Genomic DNA, 17,694 nt, shown 5'->3' with positions numbered 1-17,694 from the left:
AAAATGGAGTTTGATTCTATTTACGATAACTTCTTTGGAGATTGAGATTCCTGGATCGCTAATTTTAAAGCAGATGTCTTACTTCATCCCTGACAACTTTCTGCACAAACACAAGATCTAGTAGAAAATGTACTCTTTTGTTTAGTGTAAATTAAGAATAATGGTCCTTCATGATGATAAAACGCTGTCCGAGACCTCACCAGTCCATCATTTAGTGTTGAAGCTGGTGTTTTCTAACCCAGAATTCACTCCTACTCCTCTTCATTTGGCAGGTTGGTTCTGTGAAAGTGGTTCCGACAGAACCAGCATAACCACGTAACAGTGAGTGACAGGCCTTCTGCATGTTTGCTAACATAACACCATCTGCTGCTTTTTTGACACGACCTGAACATCTTCAGGATGCTGTTTTTATCACTACCAGGTATTTAACTCTGACTCTCATTTGTTGAATTTTAACTAAAGATGATCGATTTTAGATCAGTGAATCAGATTGTTCAGAATGAACCAATATCAACTTTGAATTGAATTAATAAAATTGTTACACCCCAATATATAATTTCTGTTTTTGTGGAAAACAAAGTCATTGATTTGTTGGCATATTATTTGTATTTAGCCATATTTTACATTTTCTCATTGTTAAATTTGCCATGAATTATAAAAAGGTACATGATTTTTCCAAAATGTCTGAGTGGCTTTAAATCGGGAAAAGGGCGACCTCTAGTGGACAAATGTGGAAAACAAACGGGGAAATAGCACCATCTAGTGGGAGAAAGTATTTACAACCGAGGATGGAAATGCAAAGAAACGGCACCGTCCAGTGGCGGAGGAAACCATTTCTCGTCACAGCACCACCTAGTGTTCGTTCAGCAAAGGTGCACCTAGAAGACGGGCAAAGGGCGACCCCTGGTGGACGAGGATGGCGAAACAAAGGAGAAACAGCGCCTTCTAGTGAATGGAGTTTTGTTGCAATTTTATTTTAAGAAGTGAATGGAAGTTTTGATTATTTCTGCCTGATGAAAGGTTTTTTTACGCTACAATTTTGTTAATTTGGGGGAAAACATGGACTATTTAAAAGAACAGCTGCTAAATATAATTTTTAAACTCTTGGAGAACAACATGGAGAATACATGACAAAATAAACTTATTGTACAACATCGTATTACATTGTGGATTTATCAGTTTAGTTAAAAGAAAAATGTTTTTTTCAAATCTATTTCTAAGAATAATACTCCTGTTTAAAAATAAATGTACAAGTTATTACAAATATTGTGAAAACTTGCTTGTAGATCAAGGAAGAGGATTAGGGTCATTGAGAAAAAAAAGGGGTGGCATGAAAAATGTTTATTTAATCTCAGAATTCTGACTTTAATCTCAGAATTTTTACAAATAAACCCAGAATCTTGATTTTAATTTAAGAATTCATTTAATCTCAGAAATTTGATTTTAAACTTAGAATTCTGAATTTAATCTCAGAATTCTGAATTTAAATCCAGATTTTTGAATTTAAACTCAGAATTTCGAATTTAATCTCAGAAATTTGATTTTAAACTTTGAATTCTGAATTTAATTTCAGAATTCTGAACTTAACCTAAGAATTTTGACTAATCTCAGAATTTGTAATTGCATCTTAAAATTCTGAAATCAAATAATTGTCAGAATTCTGACTTTAATTTCAGAAATTTGAATTTATTTTCAGAAGTTTGACTTTAAAACTCAGAATTCTGACTTTAATCTCAGAATCCTGACTTTAATTTCAGAATTCTGACTTTAATCTCAGAAGTTTGACTTTAATCTCAGAAATTTGACTTCAAACTCTGATGCGGCCTCAGGTGCACCCCCCACCCCACAACGGAGGCACATGGACTATGCAGGGAGAGTGATTTTTTAAATTAAAAAAAATATTAAATTTAATAAAAATATGCTTTTGAATGAATGTTTTGCTCAACACGAGGCCTTTCAGCTTGAAAAGCTTAAAATTGGTCAAAAAGAGAATATTACTGAAAATTTATCAATCTCATTTTCAAATGTCTTTTATGAAAACACAAAACAATAAATAAAATAAAGACAGTACTACAGATGGTTCTGTAAAACATACAGCTGTTCTGCTCAAACAGCATCATTTTATTGCTTGATGTTCTGCAAGGGTTGAAGAAGTTTCTTACGTTGCATCTTTATTGTTCTTTATACAGGTGTCAGGTACAAACTCTCAGAGCAGCTGATACGAAAACTATGAACACAAGTACTGATGTAATAAATACAAAAACAGAAACCAAACATGTGAAGCTTTTAAAATGTAATTACATTTTTATTTGGTACGGAATTACACATCAGATAATTGAAGAGTTTGATGTAATTTTGTCATTAACCCTTTAAGACCTGCAGTCCACATGTAAAAACAGCCACTCTGGATGATCCCACCGGTTCTGAGGGGTTTTGACCAGTTTAACCATTAAACCAAACTTGAATATTTATATAACAAAGCTGGTATTCAGTTTAAACAATTCTTTAAATTATACTTTTTATTTTAAACAGATCTTATTGGGATTTCAACCATGATAGAAGGGGATTGTTCCAACCAGAAAACGACACGGTCACCGGCAGTAAAAGGGTTTTTGTGTGCAACCTCAGGGGGTTGATGTGAATTATTCTGAATAAACTTCATGATGGCAGATTAATGCAGGCAGTTTACACACAAAAAATGTAAATAGATTTTGTTTTTCCTCATTAAAAAAGTCTTTGAACAAATATGCAAATAAATAAGACATTCCCTCCCAAGCATCCATTCATGCATTTTTTTATCGACTCATTTGGGGGGGTGTGACCTCTGATTTTAATTTTTCTGTGTGGCACCCAGATGTTCAGCAGCAACTTCCAGCTGGGAGGATTTATTTGTTGCTCTTAAAGTCGGTGTGCGAATGACACCGGGAACGTGATCGGTGCCGACGGTGACTCAAATGAAAACATCACTTTACCCTCACACCATGACAAAGACAGGATTCTCTTTTTTTGCCCCCCTCATTTATGATTTTTAAAAAATGACTCACCTGAGAATGCAAAGAGGTCTGTGAAGGACACCAACATGCTTGCATTTGAACAGATAATATACAAAAAATAGCTATGCATTTATACATATGTACTCAAAAATTACAGGTTTAGATATTTTTTGCCTTTGAGTATTTCTATCGTGGTTGAAAAAAACATAAAGAGAAACAAACATATTTGAGTAACATGAAGAAAGCACTCCTGCCACCACTGCTCAGCTTGTAAAGTGCTCTTAAGTGTCTACAGGGTAATACTTCTTTCCTTGAAAGGGATGTGAAGGAAGAAAGCTATCCAATCCTTGCTCCAAGTTGGCCTACAAGTCACTGACACGCATGCAGCAGAGGAGGACTGTGAGAAAATAAGAGGAAGACGTAGCAGATTTGAGGGTGGGACTGAAGATAACAGAAGTGGTGGCGCTGTGGGACACACACCTTCTTCATCACCAGAGTCCAAAAGTCTCTGAGTGGTCTGGACCAGCGCTACCTTCACACTTCTCTAAGGATATGTTTCACAAGTAGAAAAATCACTGCTGGTGTGAAAACATGAACATAAATCCTTTTTTTTGTTTGAAGTGGTATTTAGGATGAAAGCCTTCAAAAAAAAGCAGTTTACTGAGGTAGGATGAATGAATGGTGCCTCTAACAGGATGAAGAACACTGTAGAGTGGCTACTAAAGGAAAGACACGGCTACTTGCAGTGTGACAGATTCAGTAGCATGACATGGATCAGTCAGTAAATATTTGCTGAACAAGAGCGTGAACTGCGGTCGTCCAAAAGAATCTTCAAAGCAAGCGGTTTCTTGGACAATGCTGATCCAGCAATGTCTTTTAGTTTCTAATAAAAGAAAAAAACCTCAAAAAACAAGATGGGGTAACCTAATAGCAGCTCTTTAAACCAAAATAATGAGGAGGGAACATGGAGGAAGACTGCAGGCTGAACGAACCTGTCAGCTCAACAACAGCTCGCTCTCATTCTACTGCAAAGCCACACGTCTCCTCGATGGCCGTCAGTAGCTTGTCGTAGAGTTTCTCGTAGCTCTCGTAGGGGGGAATGTCGATCCGGTTGAAACTGGAGGGGGACGGAGGAGAAGAAGAAGACACGTGAATGACAGAAACATCCAAACGGAGACACAGGGACAAACTATCCTACACAAAGAGCCATTAGTTACTGCTCTCAAGAACAATCTGACCTTAAAAATAGAACTATGACCAAAAAGTGCCCTAACAATTAGGAGTATATGGGTGTCGGCTGATATTTGCATAATTTGAGTCTATGACAGTGTTCGGACTGTTTTCAGATAAACTTTATTTATGACATGGATACTTGTTCCTAATAGATCCCTGGCATTGGGAAGCTTATGGTCGGCAAACTTTAACAGTAAAAGAGTCATTCGGGCTCGTTTTCTACTGATCAAAACCTAGAAGGATCCAGAAAGTCTTAGTTTAGCCTTTAAGAAATTTGGATTTGCATTCATGACCTTCTGTTTTTTAATTAATATGAATTATGCCTATTTGTTGGCACAAAGGAAAAACGGAAGAATAAAAACTCTGAATTCTGAGTTTGAAGTCAGAGTTCTATTGGTATCAGCTGGAAAAAACAATATCGGCCCATCCCATCAATAAACCAATAATAATTCACTGTTGTTTGGAAATGGTTCAGGATTTCCTGCAATACAGACCAGGTGTGAGCTTTGGGCAGGTTGTTGGCGTTGGCATCAATCTGATGAATTGTGAAGAGTCTGGGTCCTGCAGCACCTGCAGTGAAGACAAGTGGTCAGGATTCTCACCCAGCAGACACACATCCCTCAGTCTGATCTGCTGGAGGTCATGTACCTTGTAAAGCCTTGAAGCCTTGCAGGGGCACTCTAGAGGAGCCAGTTACAAACTGCAGCAGCCGAGCCCTCCTCTCTTCATCGAAGGACTCCACGGCTCTCCAAAACCACTTGACAATGTTGCTCTCCGTGGTGCAGTGTTTCAGACGGGTGTTGGACCTCCAGTCGACGATGTCGATCTTTCCGAGGCCGCACACGATTAGCTGCAGCCACAAAAACACCTCAGAATGTAAGGCCTGTTTCACTAAAATAACCAGAGTTGTTCTCGTGTCTCTGACAGGCGCCGCACCTCCAGCTCCTTCTCATCGAAAGCTTTGAGCAGGTGCTGGGGGATGACCTCGTTGAAACCTTTCTGCAGAGCCAGAAACTGAGCCTCGATGCCGTGAAGAAAACGCCAGTTCACGTACAACCTGAGGGACGCCACAGTTACTCGCTGGCTGTCACCCTGTGGGGGCGTACAGAGTGTGTTCCTCTCTCAGTACCTGACGTACTCCTTCTTGGTCTCCTCGGTCACAGAGATGCTCTTCCCGTTCGGCTTGAGCTCGTGTGGGATAATTTCCCCGTAAGCGTTGTGTTCCACACAGAAGGTGTGGTCCAGGACTCCAGTGATGTCGTTTCCTCTGAACAGAACAGAGGCAGAACTAGATGAGACTTTTGTTTTAGGACTTACTGCAAGAGGGTTTCTGAGGAGACGACGGCTGAGGAGGAGCGCTGAAAAGTGTTTATGACATATAGATTGTTGTTAAAAGTTGCTTTAATGAGTCTGCACCACGTTTCAGCGAGTAGCTGTGTTTTATGGTTGCTCCACATTTCTCCAAGGCTCATCGTTTACATCCCATAATGCCCGGCTACAGTGGCCATTTTTGTCCAGTTGTTCTATTCTGAGCACAGAGTCTACTCAGATCGAAGAAACTGAGCAAACCCGAGCTCAACAAACCGAGACCAACTCAAAAGACGGGTCAGAGAGCGGTTCCTGGTCTCCGAGTGTTCTTGTGTGTATTCAGACTGAAGATTTGTTCCAGATTATTTCCAGGGAAAATGAACTTTTACTTTATGGGGACCAAATGTGTCCAGTCTGAATATAACCTTAAAAAAGGTGACAAATACTACTTTTCTTAGACCATAAGATACATCAAATTATAAGGGGCGCTGTTGATTTTTGAGAATATTAATGGATTTTAAGTGAGCTTTATGCTCTAAAAAATTTGATACGTGAAAAGTAAATCACTGTGAACTGTTAAATAAAAGTTTAAGATTAAAATGTATGTACAATTTACCCCCCCCAAAAAACAATGTTCTCTAAAATCTTAGTTTAAAAATATGTCTTTATATATTTTAGGTATTTTTATTGAACAGGTGGGTTTAACAGAAAAAAATAAAAAATAGAAATGGAAAAAATATTGCCAAAGCCAAGTAAATATTTATTTTCTTTGTTGGCTTTTTCTCTTTTGCGGTTGGCTAAAACTCATCAGATCAGTCTGACAGTCAGGGGGTTCCGTTCTCAGCTTTGATAGAACTTGTTTCTCTTCACCCCACAAATACATCTTTAGTAGAAAAGCTCCACATCCCTTTGAAGATAAACGTATATGTAAAGCTGGGTGATCATTTAAAGCAGTCTTACAGAATCCAGACGAGGCTGTTGTGGAGGTCGGGGTCCACAGACTCCATGTCGTCCAGCGTGATGGGTTTTCCCAGCAGCTGTTTGTAGAAGGGCAGTGTGAACCCCCCATCGATGTAGTGGCCGTGAAACACAGCCAGGCCCATGATACGACCCACAAAGTGGAAGTAGGACAGGTGCTCCTGCAGATTGAACAAGAGTTTGACAAAGATTCACATCAGTTTTTTTATTTTTAAACCTGTCATACAGTTTAAAGTCTCAATCCAACTATATTTTGTGTTGTTTTTAAGTTTTTATAGAGTGGCAAAAATTTGACTCAGAGTTGTAGGAGGGACTGTTGGCGTGGAATTAAGCCTCTGATAATATCCCATCATCCCCAAGAGAGAGACCAGCTCAGACGTGGAAAATGAAGATGTTCGAGCAGAGAGACTTTGGTCCACCCATTTCACTTGCTGCATAAGAACTGAGAGTTTATTCATGTGGCAGCTACAAGAATTAACCCCTTAATGCCTGTTGTCGCAAGTATGCAACAAACTCATTAGGCTCTAAAAATGCCAAAATGTGGCGTCTACTTCAAAACAAAAGTGACATTTTTTTGTCATAGCTGAATATATTTAGGCGTTAAGAAGTTAAGCATTAGGATATTTGAATAAAACAAACTTTTTATGTTAAAAAAGAAGATGAGCATAAACTTTTTCCAGTCTAGAAGGATACAAACACCTTTAAATCAGATCTATCACACGTTATGACTATAAAGCAAAATGATTCCTACAGGATTGACAGCAGAGTCCGGGTTGATCTGGAGGGTGTAGATGTCATCTCTGGAGTATTGGAACAGACCATAGTACGGATTCAGCATTTCATGTGACAGCAAATACAACCACTCCCTAAAAACAAACAGATTCCAAGTTAAAAACAGCTCAAAAAAAGCAAACAAGTCAAATGGGAAAACATCATGTTACCTTGCAACTCCTCCGTAATCTAGACCTTCTTCCCCTCTGAACTTGATCATCAGTCTTTTCCAAAGATCCTTTGGCCGCATCTTCATCACTTGTCGATAGGATTCCTATTATTCCCCAAAACGGAAAAAATCAAAATGAAATAAAACTCAGGTTTTCTTTTTCTAATCCTTTAACACCTGAGGTGTCACTGGTGACGCTTAGACACAAAATATTTAATGTACTGTAACTGCATGAGCCACTTTTCTCCTTTAGAATCTACTGGAATTACGATAATCGTGCTAACAATTAAAAAATTACAGTAAATTAAAGAACATAAACACTGGCGCTGTATTTTAATAAGTTAGAAAAAAAATAATTGACTCAGAGGAAAAGAAATAAACTTGTATGATTGTTTGTGACTTGCCTCAAAGATCTCTTCCCGGCTGACCTCAATGCGGCAGTGGCCGGCCTGCGGCTGATGCTGCGACAGCTCCTGTCTCAGGATCTTCAACTTCTGCACCAGGTCTCTCTTGTATTTTGGAACCGTGAGACATTCTGCCTCCTCGGGGAGCTGGGCTGGGGACAGAGCCTGGGGAGGGCCAACGGGACCGCCCTGGTCTTTCATCTGAGGCTGGTTGCTGTATTGAACGGTCAGAGAAGGACGGTCAGGATGAAGAGAAACTTGGTGGACCTGACTCTACAGTCTCTTTATGAAACCAGTGCAAACTGACATTATAACATCCTGTGGGATTGTGTACTCCCTCGTTTACAACTTTGATTATGGTGAATACATTTAAGATTTATACAAAGATTGATGCATGTGTTGTGCAAAATTCCCAAATCCTTTCATTTCATTCATCCTTCAACCACCGACCTCTGGAATCTTGTGAGAAATTCCCTTTCAGCCCCTAAAGTCCTCACTGATGTCTAAACACTCTCAGCAAATCTAATACAGCAAGGCCTAAGAATATTAGGGATGCCACAATTCTCTGCTTAAAAATCAAACTGTATGTTACACTACTGAACCGAATTGTGAGGAAACTGTCAAACGTGTGTGGTGCTGAATTTAAGAAGGGTTTAATAGTAATTATTTGTAACACTAAACAACACTTTGTATAAACCAACTCAGAAAAAAAGGATTTTTTAGAATTTTTGGTTTTTCATGAACGTTTGTTCTTGCTGTGAAGCATCAATCCCACCTATAAATCACAGGAATAAATGTTATTTAGAATAAAGTAAAAGAGGATTGAAACTTCTGGGATTTAATTATTTCCTCTCATTTCTGCCAGAGCATGAGTAAAAAATCAAAATTATTTTGCCTAATCCAGAGTGTGCTCCAAGCTGCTGATTGGAATTCACTGCAATTGTAATTTAGGATTATTAGGCGAATGAGAAATGTCCGAGTAGTGCATATTCTTGATACATTGCAAGTGCAACAAGGGATTTAAAATAAATAAATAACAACAAAAAATAACTTTATCCCGTTTTGGAGTTTTCTGGTTCCTAAGAAAGAACTGGTTACAATCAAAGGCGATCCTTCTGGTTCTGACCGGCTCAGTCCACGCTGTGATGCTGGTGGTGAAAGGCCTGGGAGGGCCTTGAATAAACAACCTCTCTTTAGCAGGACAGCAGACCTTATGTTCTCTAAAGAGGATGCTGACTAAGCAGAGGACCTCTTCTTTAAAGGAATTTTGTAGGGCTGCTTATCACCAATAATTTCCAGAATCGATTCATCATAGTCTGGATCCAATTAATTCTGATTTTTTTAATTATTCTTTCAATCTACTCAATTTAATTTTCCACAGTTTACACATTTAGAAACATTTGTATATATACGTTTTGAAGATTTTCATTTTGATCTGATACAGTTCACATACTTTAAAAAGTATAAGTGAAATTATAATGAGATTGTTAATACCATACAGTGTAAGATGGATTCTCAAACAGAAAAGCTCCAACAATTGTTCTGCTTCTCATAGAGGACGTTTCAGTTTGACCACTAGGTGGTGATCACGCTATAGCATTACACCTTATTCCAGAAGAAGAAGACAGAATGAGCAAAAAAAAAACAAAAACTGACCATAAATGGTTACTTAAAAAAAAAAACAGTATTTACTTTAAATATTTTGGAAAATTCATGCCTTTGAGTATATAAAAATGTAAATTTAGTCAACAATCTACGTTTGGGTCGACCGAGTGTTTTTACATGTTGAGAAAAAGGAAAGATGGCAGCAAAGTAGTTCTAAGACTCACTACAGGAAGGAAGACGACAAGAAAAGATTTACAAAATGAAATGATTTCCTGTCAGCTAGAGGACTCATAAACCATATAATACACATATTTCCTGTTTCTATCCAAGGGCAGAATAAAATTAAAATACAATTTAACATAGTTTATGGTTTTTAGTTCCTAAATGAGTATTGCATATATTTTTGTGACCAGTAAAGAAAATCCAAGAACAGCAAAAAATAATCATGTCTCAAGTAAAGAGGGGAATCCAGAAACAGCCTTTGGAGACGGTCAAAAGACCAACTCTTTAGACTTCCCACAACATAAATGTTAAGAGGGAACTAAAAACAAAAACAGGGAAATGTTTAAATTAAATTTAGTCATTTCTTCAAAACTTCTACATTTGGCCTTTTCAAACTCTAAGCCAGGTCATTATAAAACTGTTTCTTACTTCGAACATGCTTAAGAAATAGGCAGAAATCCCTGTGGTACAAAACTGTCTCATTCCTAATGTATGGGCCATTAAATAAAGAGAACATACTGCATGTGTTTAAGGGCGGCGTTTACTTTCTCTTTGCATTTAATTTTGAAATTATATTCATCTGACACCAGTTAAATAAACCATTTATGCACAGAATTTACATTTAAAGCATAAAAGAAAATATTGGAAATATTAAAACAATACACTGATGTCATCTTTTAGACATACAGTGTGTGCTGGCGTGCGTGAGGAAGCTCAGAATGTGATAGACTCAGGCAGACCACAGCCATGCAGCTGTGCCTAACCGTCTGACAATCCGAGTGCCTTATCATCTGAGGTCAAAGGCTCCAGAAACGTCTGACTAATATTTAAATCAGGTGCTTTCAGAATACCAGGAGACTGAGATCTGCAGACTTCATTCATCCATCACACTCTTTGTGAGGAGCAGGAAAAAATTAGCAATAGGAAGGATTAATTTCTTCAACTTTTTTATTTATTAAATTGGCAAAGAAAAGGTACCGAGTTCAGTGTTTTTATGGGCAGACTCTTGGATAACCGAACTGGGGCACCGCAGTGCAAAGAATGTATGCAAATCCAGAATGCACCTATGCAAGTAAACTCGGGTCACACTAATAAATATCTTTCATGTCATTTAGAAGAATGGGTCTCCAAGCAAAACTAGTTTTACTGTTTTTTAACACATCCAAACAAACAAAAAACCTCAAAAACGCTTAAAATTTCTGAATTCTGTTTAACGAGGTACTCCGAGTTCCCTTTGTCTGCTCTGTCACGATATGAAAACAAACCTTAAAATATGCATCTTTGAGATTAAAAATACACGTATATTTAACTAAAAGAATTAAAACCTTTTTGACAAGCTCACCGCTTTTGCTGTGACCAGAATTACAAGGGAAGGCATGTTTCCTTTATACATATGTGCGCCTGATGAAAAGCTTTATTACAAATTATAGCTTATTAAGTTTGACCTTTTGAAGGTTCCAAAATCTTGCTGGGTCTCTCCAAATAAGGAGCCACAACTACTTGTTGATGCTGACAGGATAACATCAACTCACCACAGACTGTTCAGACACACATGGATACCATTTGACTGAAGGACCAGATGGGGATTTTCCGAATATGTTTATCGCCCAAGGCACTGTTGTTGTGAAAGTTTTAATTAGTATTTTAGCATTGGAAAAAAAAAGAAGAAAAAAAATCTCGTATTTGTCCTAAATGCTGGCATAGAAAATAAACAAAAAAAGCTTCCTAAAGCTTTCTCCAAATCTAAACAAACAATAACAAAGAGACCAAATATAATAATAATATAGAGACCAAATGCTGAAGTTCAGCATTTTCCTGAGGACAGTTCATCAGGGTTCCCTCTACTGAAATAGTTATTGAAATACACAATTACCAGTGTCTGTTATACACACACACACACACACACATATATATATATGTTAGATATTTATGAGTGTGTGTGTAAAAGGAGCAGAAAACTAAGTTTTCTTCTTCTGCTCCCTGTCATTTCCCGTGTGTGAGAGCTTGTGAAAGATCTTTCGCTTTTGTTGTTTCATGGAAATGAAAAGAAAAAATTAAACTGAAATGGAACAGCTGCATATCTGTCTGTGTGCTAAAGAGGTTATCATGCACACGGAACACAACCATGCATATCTGCAATAACAGCCACAAACTAGATATTCACCTTTGGAAAACTGAGTATCAGCACTTTCTGTGTATGTGCGTGTGGTGTAACTGAGTGTGTGTTTCTCTGTGTTTTGACAGTGAAACTCTTGAATTTTGATGTTAGCAAGCATTTTTCAGGCTGCACATACAGTTTAGAAGAGAGAGCATGAATCCACAACAGTTTCATAACCACAAATATCACGAGAACACGTGTGTTCTCCTGCAGTATGTGTGTGCTGGAAAGGGTACCTGAGGTTAGTGTTCTGGCTGTCTATGGCCACACGGGAACCATTTGGACTTGGGCTGCTGGAGAGAACAGGAGGAGGGAGTGGAAGAAACCACAAGAAGTAGGACCAAAATTTAAAAGAAAAGTGAATAAAAGAATAGTTGAAGCATTGAAAGCAGTGGTGATATTATAAAGAAAAGCAGCAAATGAAAAAGGGAGAAACAAAAAAATGTGAAATAAAAGGAAGATTTCCCAAAGACAAAAGAAAAACCAAGGAAAAAGAGCAAGATGATTCACAAAAACAATTTAGAAGATATCAGGTACAGGAAAAGAAGAGTATGTGAGGACAACAGAAGAAAAGGAAATGTGAATAAAAAGTGGAAACAAATGAAAAGCAATGAAAATAAGGAAGAAGAAAAAAACAAACATAAAGTCAGATTAGTGCTTGCAGCAAAGACGGCACTGATCCTCTTTAATGACTATTTCCAAAATAATCAAGTCATGAAATATAAAAATAAAAAGTCCTGTCTTTTTTATTTTTTTTTACAAAAAATATAGAACAAATAATCTGAAAGAAGAAATCTCATAAGAAGACTAAAACACAAGCCTGAAGAACAGATGTGCTGACTGGAGAAACTCACTTGAGAACCAGATGCAGGTTTGCAGACAGCCGTGGGTCTGTGAACTGTGTTGTCCGATTGTTGTGATCAACAAAGTAGACCCGGCCTGTGGCTGTGTTTCGGATCTCCCAGCCTGGTGGCAGCGGGCCCAGCTCTTCACAGTTCACATTGCTCAAGTCCCTGAGAAAAACATAAAAAAACTCTTCATTCTGCAACAAATCGACTTCCAGAAATAAATACTTCAGAACCTACATCTGAGATAAATGTGGAGTTTTCCACCTGCTTTAAAAGTCAATCAGGACAGAAAACTGAATAAATATTGCCTCAAAATAGAACATTTAGATGAAAAAGGAATGAACAACAGAGCCAGCAACCGATGAAGGAAAATAGAAGTTTTTTAAATGTTTGTTTAGAGCAGGTCATTTAGTTCATTCGTGATATTTTCAAAAATTAAACAAATCAATGTATTAACGATCTGACAATAAAAGGTCCATTTGTGATGCAAAAAACTGTGGATTTGACACCTATAGTCTCCAGGGAACTCAGACAGACTGCTAACTAAAAAGCAGTTTGGAGGATGACACTTATTAAAGACATGATGTCACTCTGCAAGGAGGAGATCGTTTGATCTTAACTGATCTCTAATGACATGCAGATAAAAGCCATGTGAAAAAATACACTCAAATAAAGACAAAAAGGGTAAAATTACAGTGCAACAAAAATGTTTAATGATTATTGAACTGGTAGAAAACTCAAAAAGGTGCCAAAATAAAACATCTGTGTCTCTTTATAGAAGCAAGTTTGTGCAGCACAGGTTGGGAGCGGGAAGTAAGACTCCACTGCTTTCCCATCATCCCCTTGTTTACACTACCGCTAACTCACAGCCCCTCACAAGAACAAGCTAACATTAGCAGTGCTACAAAATGGTGAGCAATATGGGAGCTTTCCAACCGTACAGCTTAGAGCCAGATGCCACTTAGGACAAGAAAATGAAGACGTACATGGATCGATTTGCCTGTAAGTGAATGAACCAGGAGCAGGGAGACTTTGACCCACACATTCAAGTTTTTACATTACAACTGAGAGCTTTTTCAAAACTGCTTTTTTTTAACAGCATTTCTCCATACTCCTGCATGGAGAAATGCATCAGCTGACTCAGAAGATGCCAAAAGAAACCCTGCTCAGGTAAAGAAGATAATCATGGACCATAATTATCATCTGGAGCAGGTGTTTATCATGTCATGAAACCGCCCTCTTCTGGAAGAAGATGGTCTCTTGAACTTATTTGATGAAGGAGGAAGGGCACGCTCCTGGTTTTGAGGCACATAGAGTGACACTCTTCATCTGCGTCATTCAGTACGCTGCAGTATAGTCTTATATTGTAAATAAAATAAAAAAAAACTATTGTTGAGAATACTCCAGTGTTCTTTAATAAATGTTTACAAAGCATAATCAGAAGTATTTTTGATGAGTATGGATCAGTAACAGACATTCTGAGGCTGCGGGGGTGGAGGGAAGATACAGGGACGGGGGTTCTCCATACTCTCGGTTGTCTTTGGTCCCTAACCCCGCGAATAAGGGGGAATACTGTAAAAAATATAACTATATATACAATCTCTCTCTATATATATATTATTGTTACGGGGTTCAATGACAAACTACAGTTTGCACAGGTGAAATACGTGTTGGTGAAGTAGTTACCTGGGCACCCGAGGATCATGCCACGTGCTGACTCCGGTTTGGGTATGGAGGAAGTAGACTTGGCCTTGCTGGGTTGTTCTTTGCTCTAAAAACGGGGATGGAATGATGAAAAACATAAAAAATGAAAAGAAAAATAGAGAAATCTTGAAGCTGCTATTGAAAAAAGACGTGTTAAACTTCAAAGAGAAACCATCAGAGGTGGGTTTGCATATCTTAGAAAAAAAATGTTGTTTATAGTTTATGTGACAGCAAGAGCATTGGGACATTGTTGATTTAACTGTTTTTGAAAGCAACTTAACTAGTTCAGTTAATTTTCAGACTCAGGCAAACTTTTTCTAAATAGGGATTAAGAATAATGTGAGCAAAACTTAAATCAGCAGATACTCTTTTAATGTACTTTTGAGTTAACAAAGCTGATTTTCAAGCTAAAGGATGACAGTAAACTTCATCATGGCTTCCTATGACACTCACTAATAAATATGTAAAGGAATATTGATGGTATTAAGAAAAATCAGGGTGGTTGATCATTTGTGATAACTGAGCAATAAACTCATAAAGAAAATGAGAAGTCCTGCATGGAGAGTCCTAGCTGCCAGTGTATTGGTGAGCTAATCCATCACTACACATTTCAGCTTCCTACTGGCACCACTTTTTTCCCTATTTTACTTTTTCCCCAGACAGATTCCTGCTCTCAATTGTCACCCACCACACCCAGCCATTAATTCAGTGGGTTCAGCTGAGGGTGACGGCTCCTAAAAGCCACTGGGCTCCAGTGACTCACTCCGTCCTACTTCAGGCGGCTTCAGTGGACGCAGCAGGACCTTTCAAACGAGGCACAGGTCCAACAGTGCCATGCTGCATCAGTGGCCCTTAGCACCACACCTATATATTAACTTGTTTTACAGCTCCTGCATGAAGGATTTGTTTGCTGTGTTCTTAAGAGCAGAATTACTTTGTTGTAAGGTTGCAGCTGTATTTATTTTTGTAGTTTTTCTTGAAGTTTTTTGAAAAAGTTTGCATCCTTTAAGCAAGTGGACGACATTAAACAGATAAATTATTAGAGCATCTAATAATGCCTTTTAATGTTAAATCAATGAACACAGAATATGATTGACTGCATCACAGCTGCAAATGTCAGAACAGGAGCAGCAATCATTTACATTGATAAGAAGCCAAACTCAGTGTCCCCAAATATATGTTTAACTTTTATTTATGCTGTTCTTGGAGGGACGGGTGTGGACAAAGACTCGGTTTGTCATGCAGAGGTACATTCTTTTTTCCCTAATGATCCTCTGAAAAAGTAGTGGCATTTATACATTTTTACACCTTATTACTTATGAATAAGTCAATGGCATGGACTGACTATCATGGACTATTCATAAGCCAAGTACAGTGTCACTACAACAAGGTTTTACAGACAGCTGACCATGTGATAAAACACAAAAAAAAATATCGTGTTATTCAGGATGTGAGCTTTTATCTGAATATTGGTGCGTACCAACGCTGAGCAATTTACATAACACCACTTCAAGAGACATGGCGGATTCACGCTTATTTTATATTTAGAAAATACCAGTTTTACGTCAATTTTGACTCACTGAATCTTCATAATCTATATTTTAAAAATCTACTGATATTTTTAGATTTTTTAAACAAAATTTCTTGTAGTAGCATTTTATTTTGAAAACAGATTTTCAGAAACCGGAAGCTTAAAAATGCCCCATTTGGACCGGTCCAAACCGGTCTGCCTGATAATGGTTGAAGACCACTGCTCTACAAGACACTTATGGATATGAAGCACAAAAAAATGCTTGAGGCTGATAAAGCACATCTATAAACTAGTAAACATTCTTCTAAATAACTATCACGGTGGTGTAGCGAGATTAAAAGTAGTTAGATAACTCAGTTTCTTAACTTATAACGCTGATAGTAATGCCATTACCCTCGTTTCTGCCTCCCACCTCTATCTATCTAAGTCCAAATGGACCCAATATCTGGTCATACAGGTTCTGCTGCACTTACCAGTAACTGTTTAGTAAGTGCTTTGGAACAGGGTTGGAAAAAGAGAACCGGAATAGTCACAAACTTCACATAGTTGGTCAACTGCATATTTCTAGTCCAGCCAGAGGTCTAACCCGGGTAACAGCTCCATATTGTATGTTGTGTTCATGACACACCAGCCTCCGTGTCCCTATGAAGATGATCAAACTCCACCTCTTTGTTAATAGAGTCCTCTCTTCTCTGTAGCTTGGCTGTGGGAGAGGATTAGTAGCTTTTTGCAGAAGGCCATGACTGACAGGGACACTTATGTCCTCCATCATGAGAAAAATGTTACAAGAACATGTCTTCAGTCTTGTTTTGGTAGCTCCTGGCTCTATTAATGGCGCTGATCCACTTAGATTGCCTCTGTGATAACATGATGTGCAGTGTTCCCCCAATTATTTCTGTTTCTAACTCAAGACGGTTGTATGAAATGTTTGTGTCTGAAGGAGGTGCTGCGCTGCTGAGGGGATCTCCACACAGCAGAGCGCAGCTGATCACGGAGGGAGGCAGCGCTCCTCTCCCCGTCAGCTGACTCAGAAATGGCAGAAAAAAACCCTGATATGTTGAAGAAGATAAGAATAATTATCATCCTCAGCAGGTTTTTATTATTTGATTTAGGAGGAAGTGGACGCTCCTGATTTTAAGGTACGGAGAGACACTCTTCATCTACGTCAAAAAGTATGCAGTCGCTGTGGCTGCTGTACAGTCTTTTCTTCTTAATAATAATTTAAAAAAAAACTCTTTATGTTGAGCAATAATCCAGTTTTTTTTTATTAAATGTTTTACAAAGCATCATCAGAGTGTTTTTGATGAAGTTGGATGGACCGGTAACAGCAATCCTTTGGCCGTGGAGGCGTATTCCTCCGGCCCCTAACCCCCCACAAATGAGGGGGGATATTGTACCTTTCTTTTTTCCCCAAGTCTATTTGTACAAGAGTTATCAACCATAGCTATCCTCCTTCACCACAGCAGTCAGCTGATTCAATTCCTCATGGACCCAATTCCTGCCGATATGGCGGCGCCTTGAGGGGGACGACCCTGTGTGACGTCATCTCTATAGGAACTTTGTATAAAACTTTAGACTTAAGGTGAAAACAACAGAATTTTAATAAGCAGACACAGTTTTCTGTTGTAATTTTTCTGAACCCTTGTAGCTCAACAGCTTATGTGGCAACTCCTATTTGAGTTTGTTCAAGCCCTGAACAGCATCAACACATAAATGGTTAATGTCTGACAAATTAGATTTTAACAAAAGTGTTCTCTGATGAAGTAGGGA

The 17,694-nt window shown here is 38.2% G+C and overlaps 1 protein-coding gene across 2 annotated transcripts in view; it reads right to left on the bottom strand.

Annotated features, from left to right (window-relative positions):
- Positions 1 to 2,080: 2,080 nt before the first annotated feature.
- Positions 2,081 to 17,694, bottom strand: part of LOC112137440 (E3 ubiquitin-protein ligase SMURF2) — a 31,189-nt gene continuing 15,575 nt past the window's right edge. The window contains exons 9-20 of one of the 2 annotated variants that reach the window (XM_024259777.2): positions 14,376 to 14,460; positions 12,696 to 12,854; positions 12,078 to 12,134; positions 7,857 to 8,070; positions 7,454 to 7,557; positions 7,264 to 7,378; positions 6,495 to 6,673; positions 5,356 to 5,493; positions 5,163 to 5,283; positions 4,875 to 5,076; positions 4,721 to 4,796; positions 2,081 to 4,110 (exon numbers count right to left, since the gene is read on the bottom strand). In XM_024259777.2, coding sequence (XP_024115545.1) covers positions 4,011 to 4,110; positions 4,721 to 4,796; positions 4,875 to 5,076; positions 5,163 to 5,283; positions 5,356 to 5,493; positions 6,495 to 6,673; positions 7,264 to 7,378; positions 7,454 to 7,557; positions 7,857 to 8,070; positions 12,078 to 12,134; positions 12,696 to 12,854; positions 14,376 to 14,460 — 1,550 coding nt within the window. In that variant the 3' untranslated portion in view covers positions 2,081 to 4,010. The remainder of the gene's footprint in view (positions 4,111 to 4,720; positions 4,797 to 4,874; positions 5,077 to 5,162; positions 5,284 to 5,355; positions 5,494 to 6,494; positions 6,674 to 7,263; positions 7,379 to 7,453; positions 7,558 to 7,856; positions 8,071 to 12,077; positions 12,135 to 12,695; positions 12,855 to 14,375; positions 14,461 to 17,694) is intronic. The other variant, XM_024259778.2, reaches the window with a different exon arrangement.

The sequence above is a fragment of the Oryzias melastigma genome, linkage group LG1 (assembly GCF_002922805.2).
Source record: "Oryzias melastigma strain HK-1 linkage group LG1, ASM292280v2, whole genome shotgun sequence".
Taxonomy (NCBI): domain Eukaryota; kingdom Metazoa; phylum Chordata; class Actinopteri; order Beloniformes; family Adrianichthyidae; genus Oryzias; species Oryzias melastigma.
Note: the sequence above shows the minus strand (reverse complement) of the source record. Positions and strands in the feature narration are given on the sequence as shown.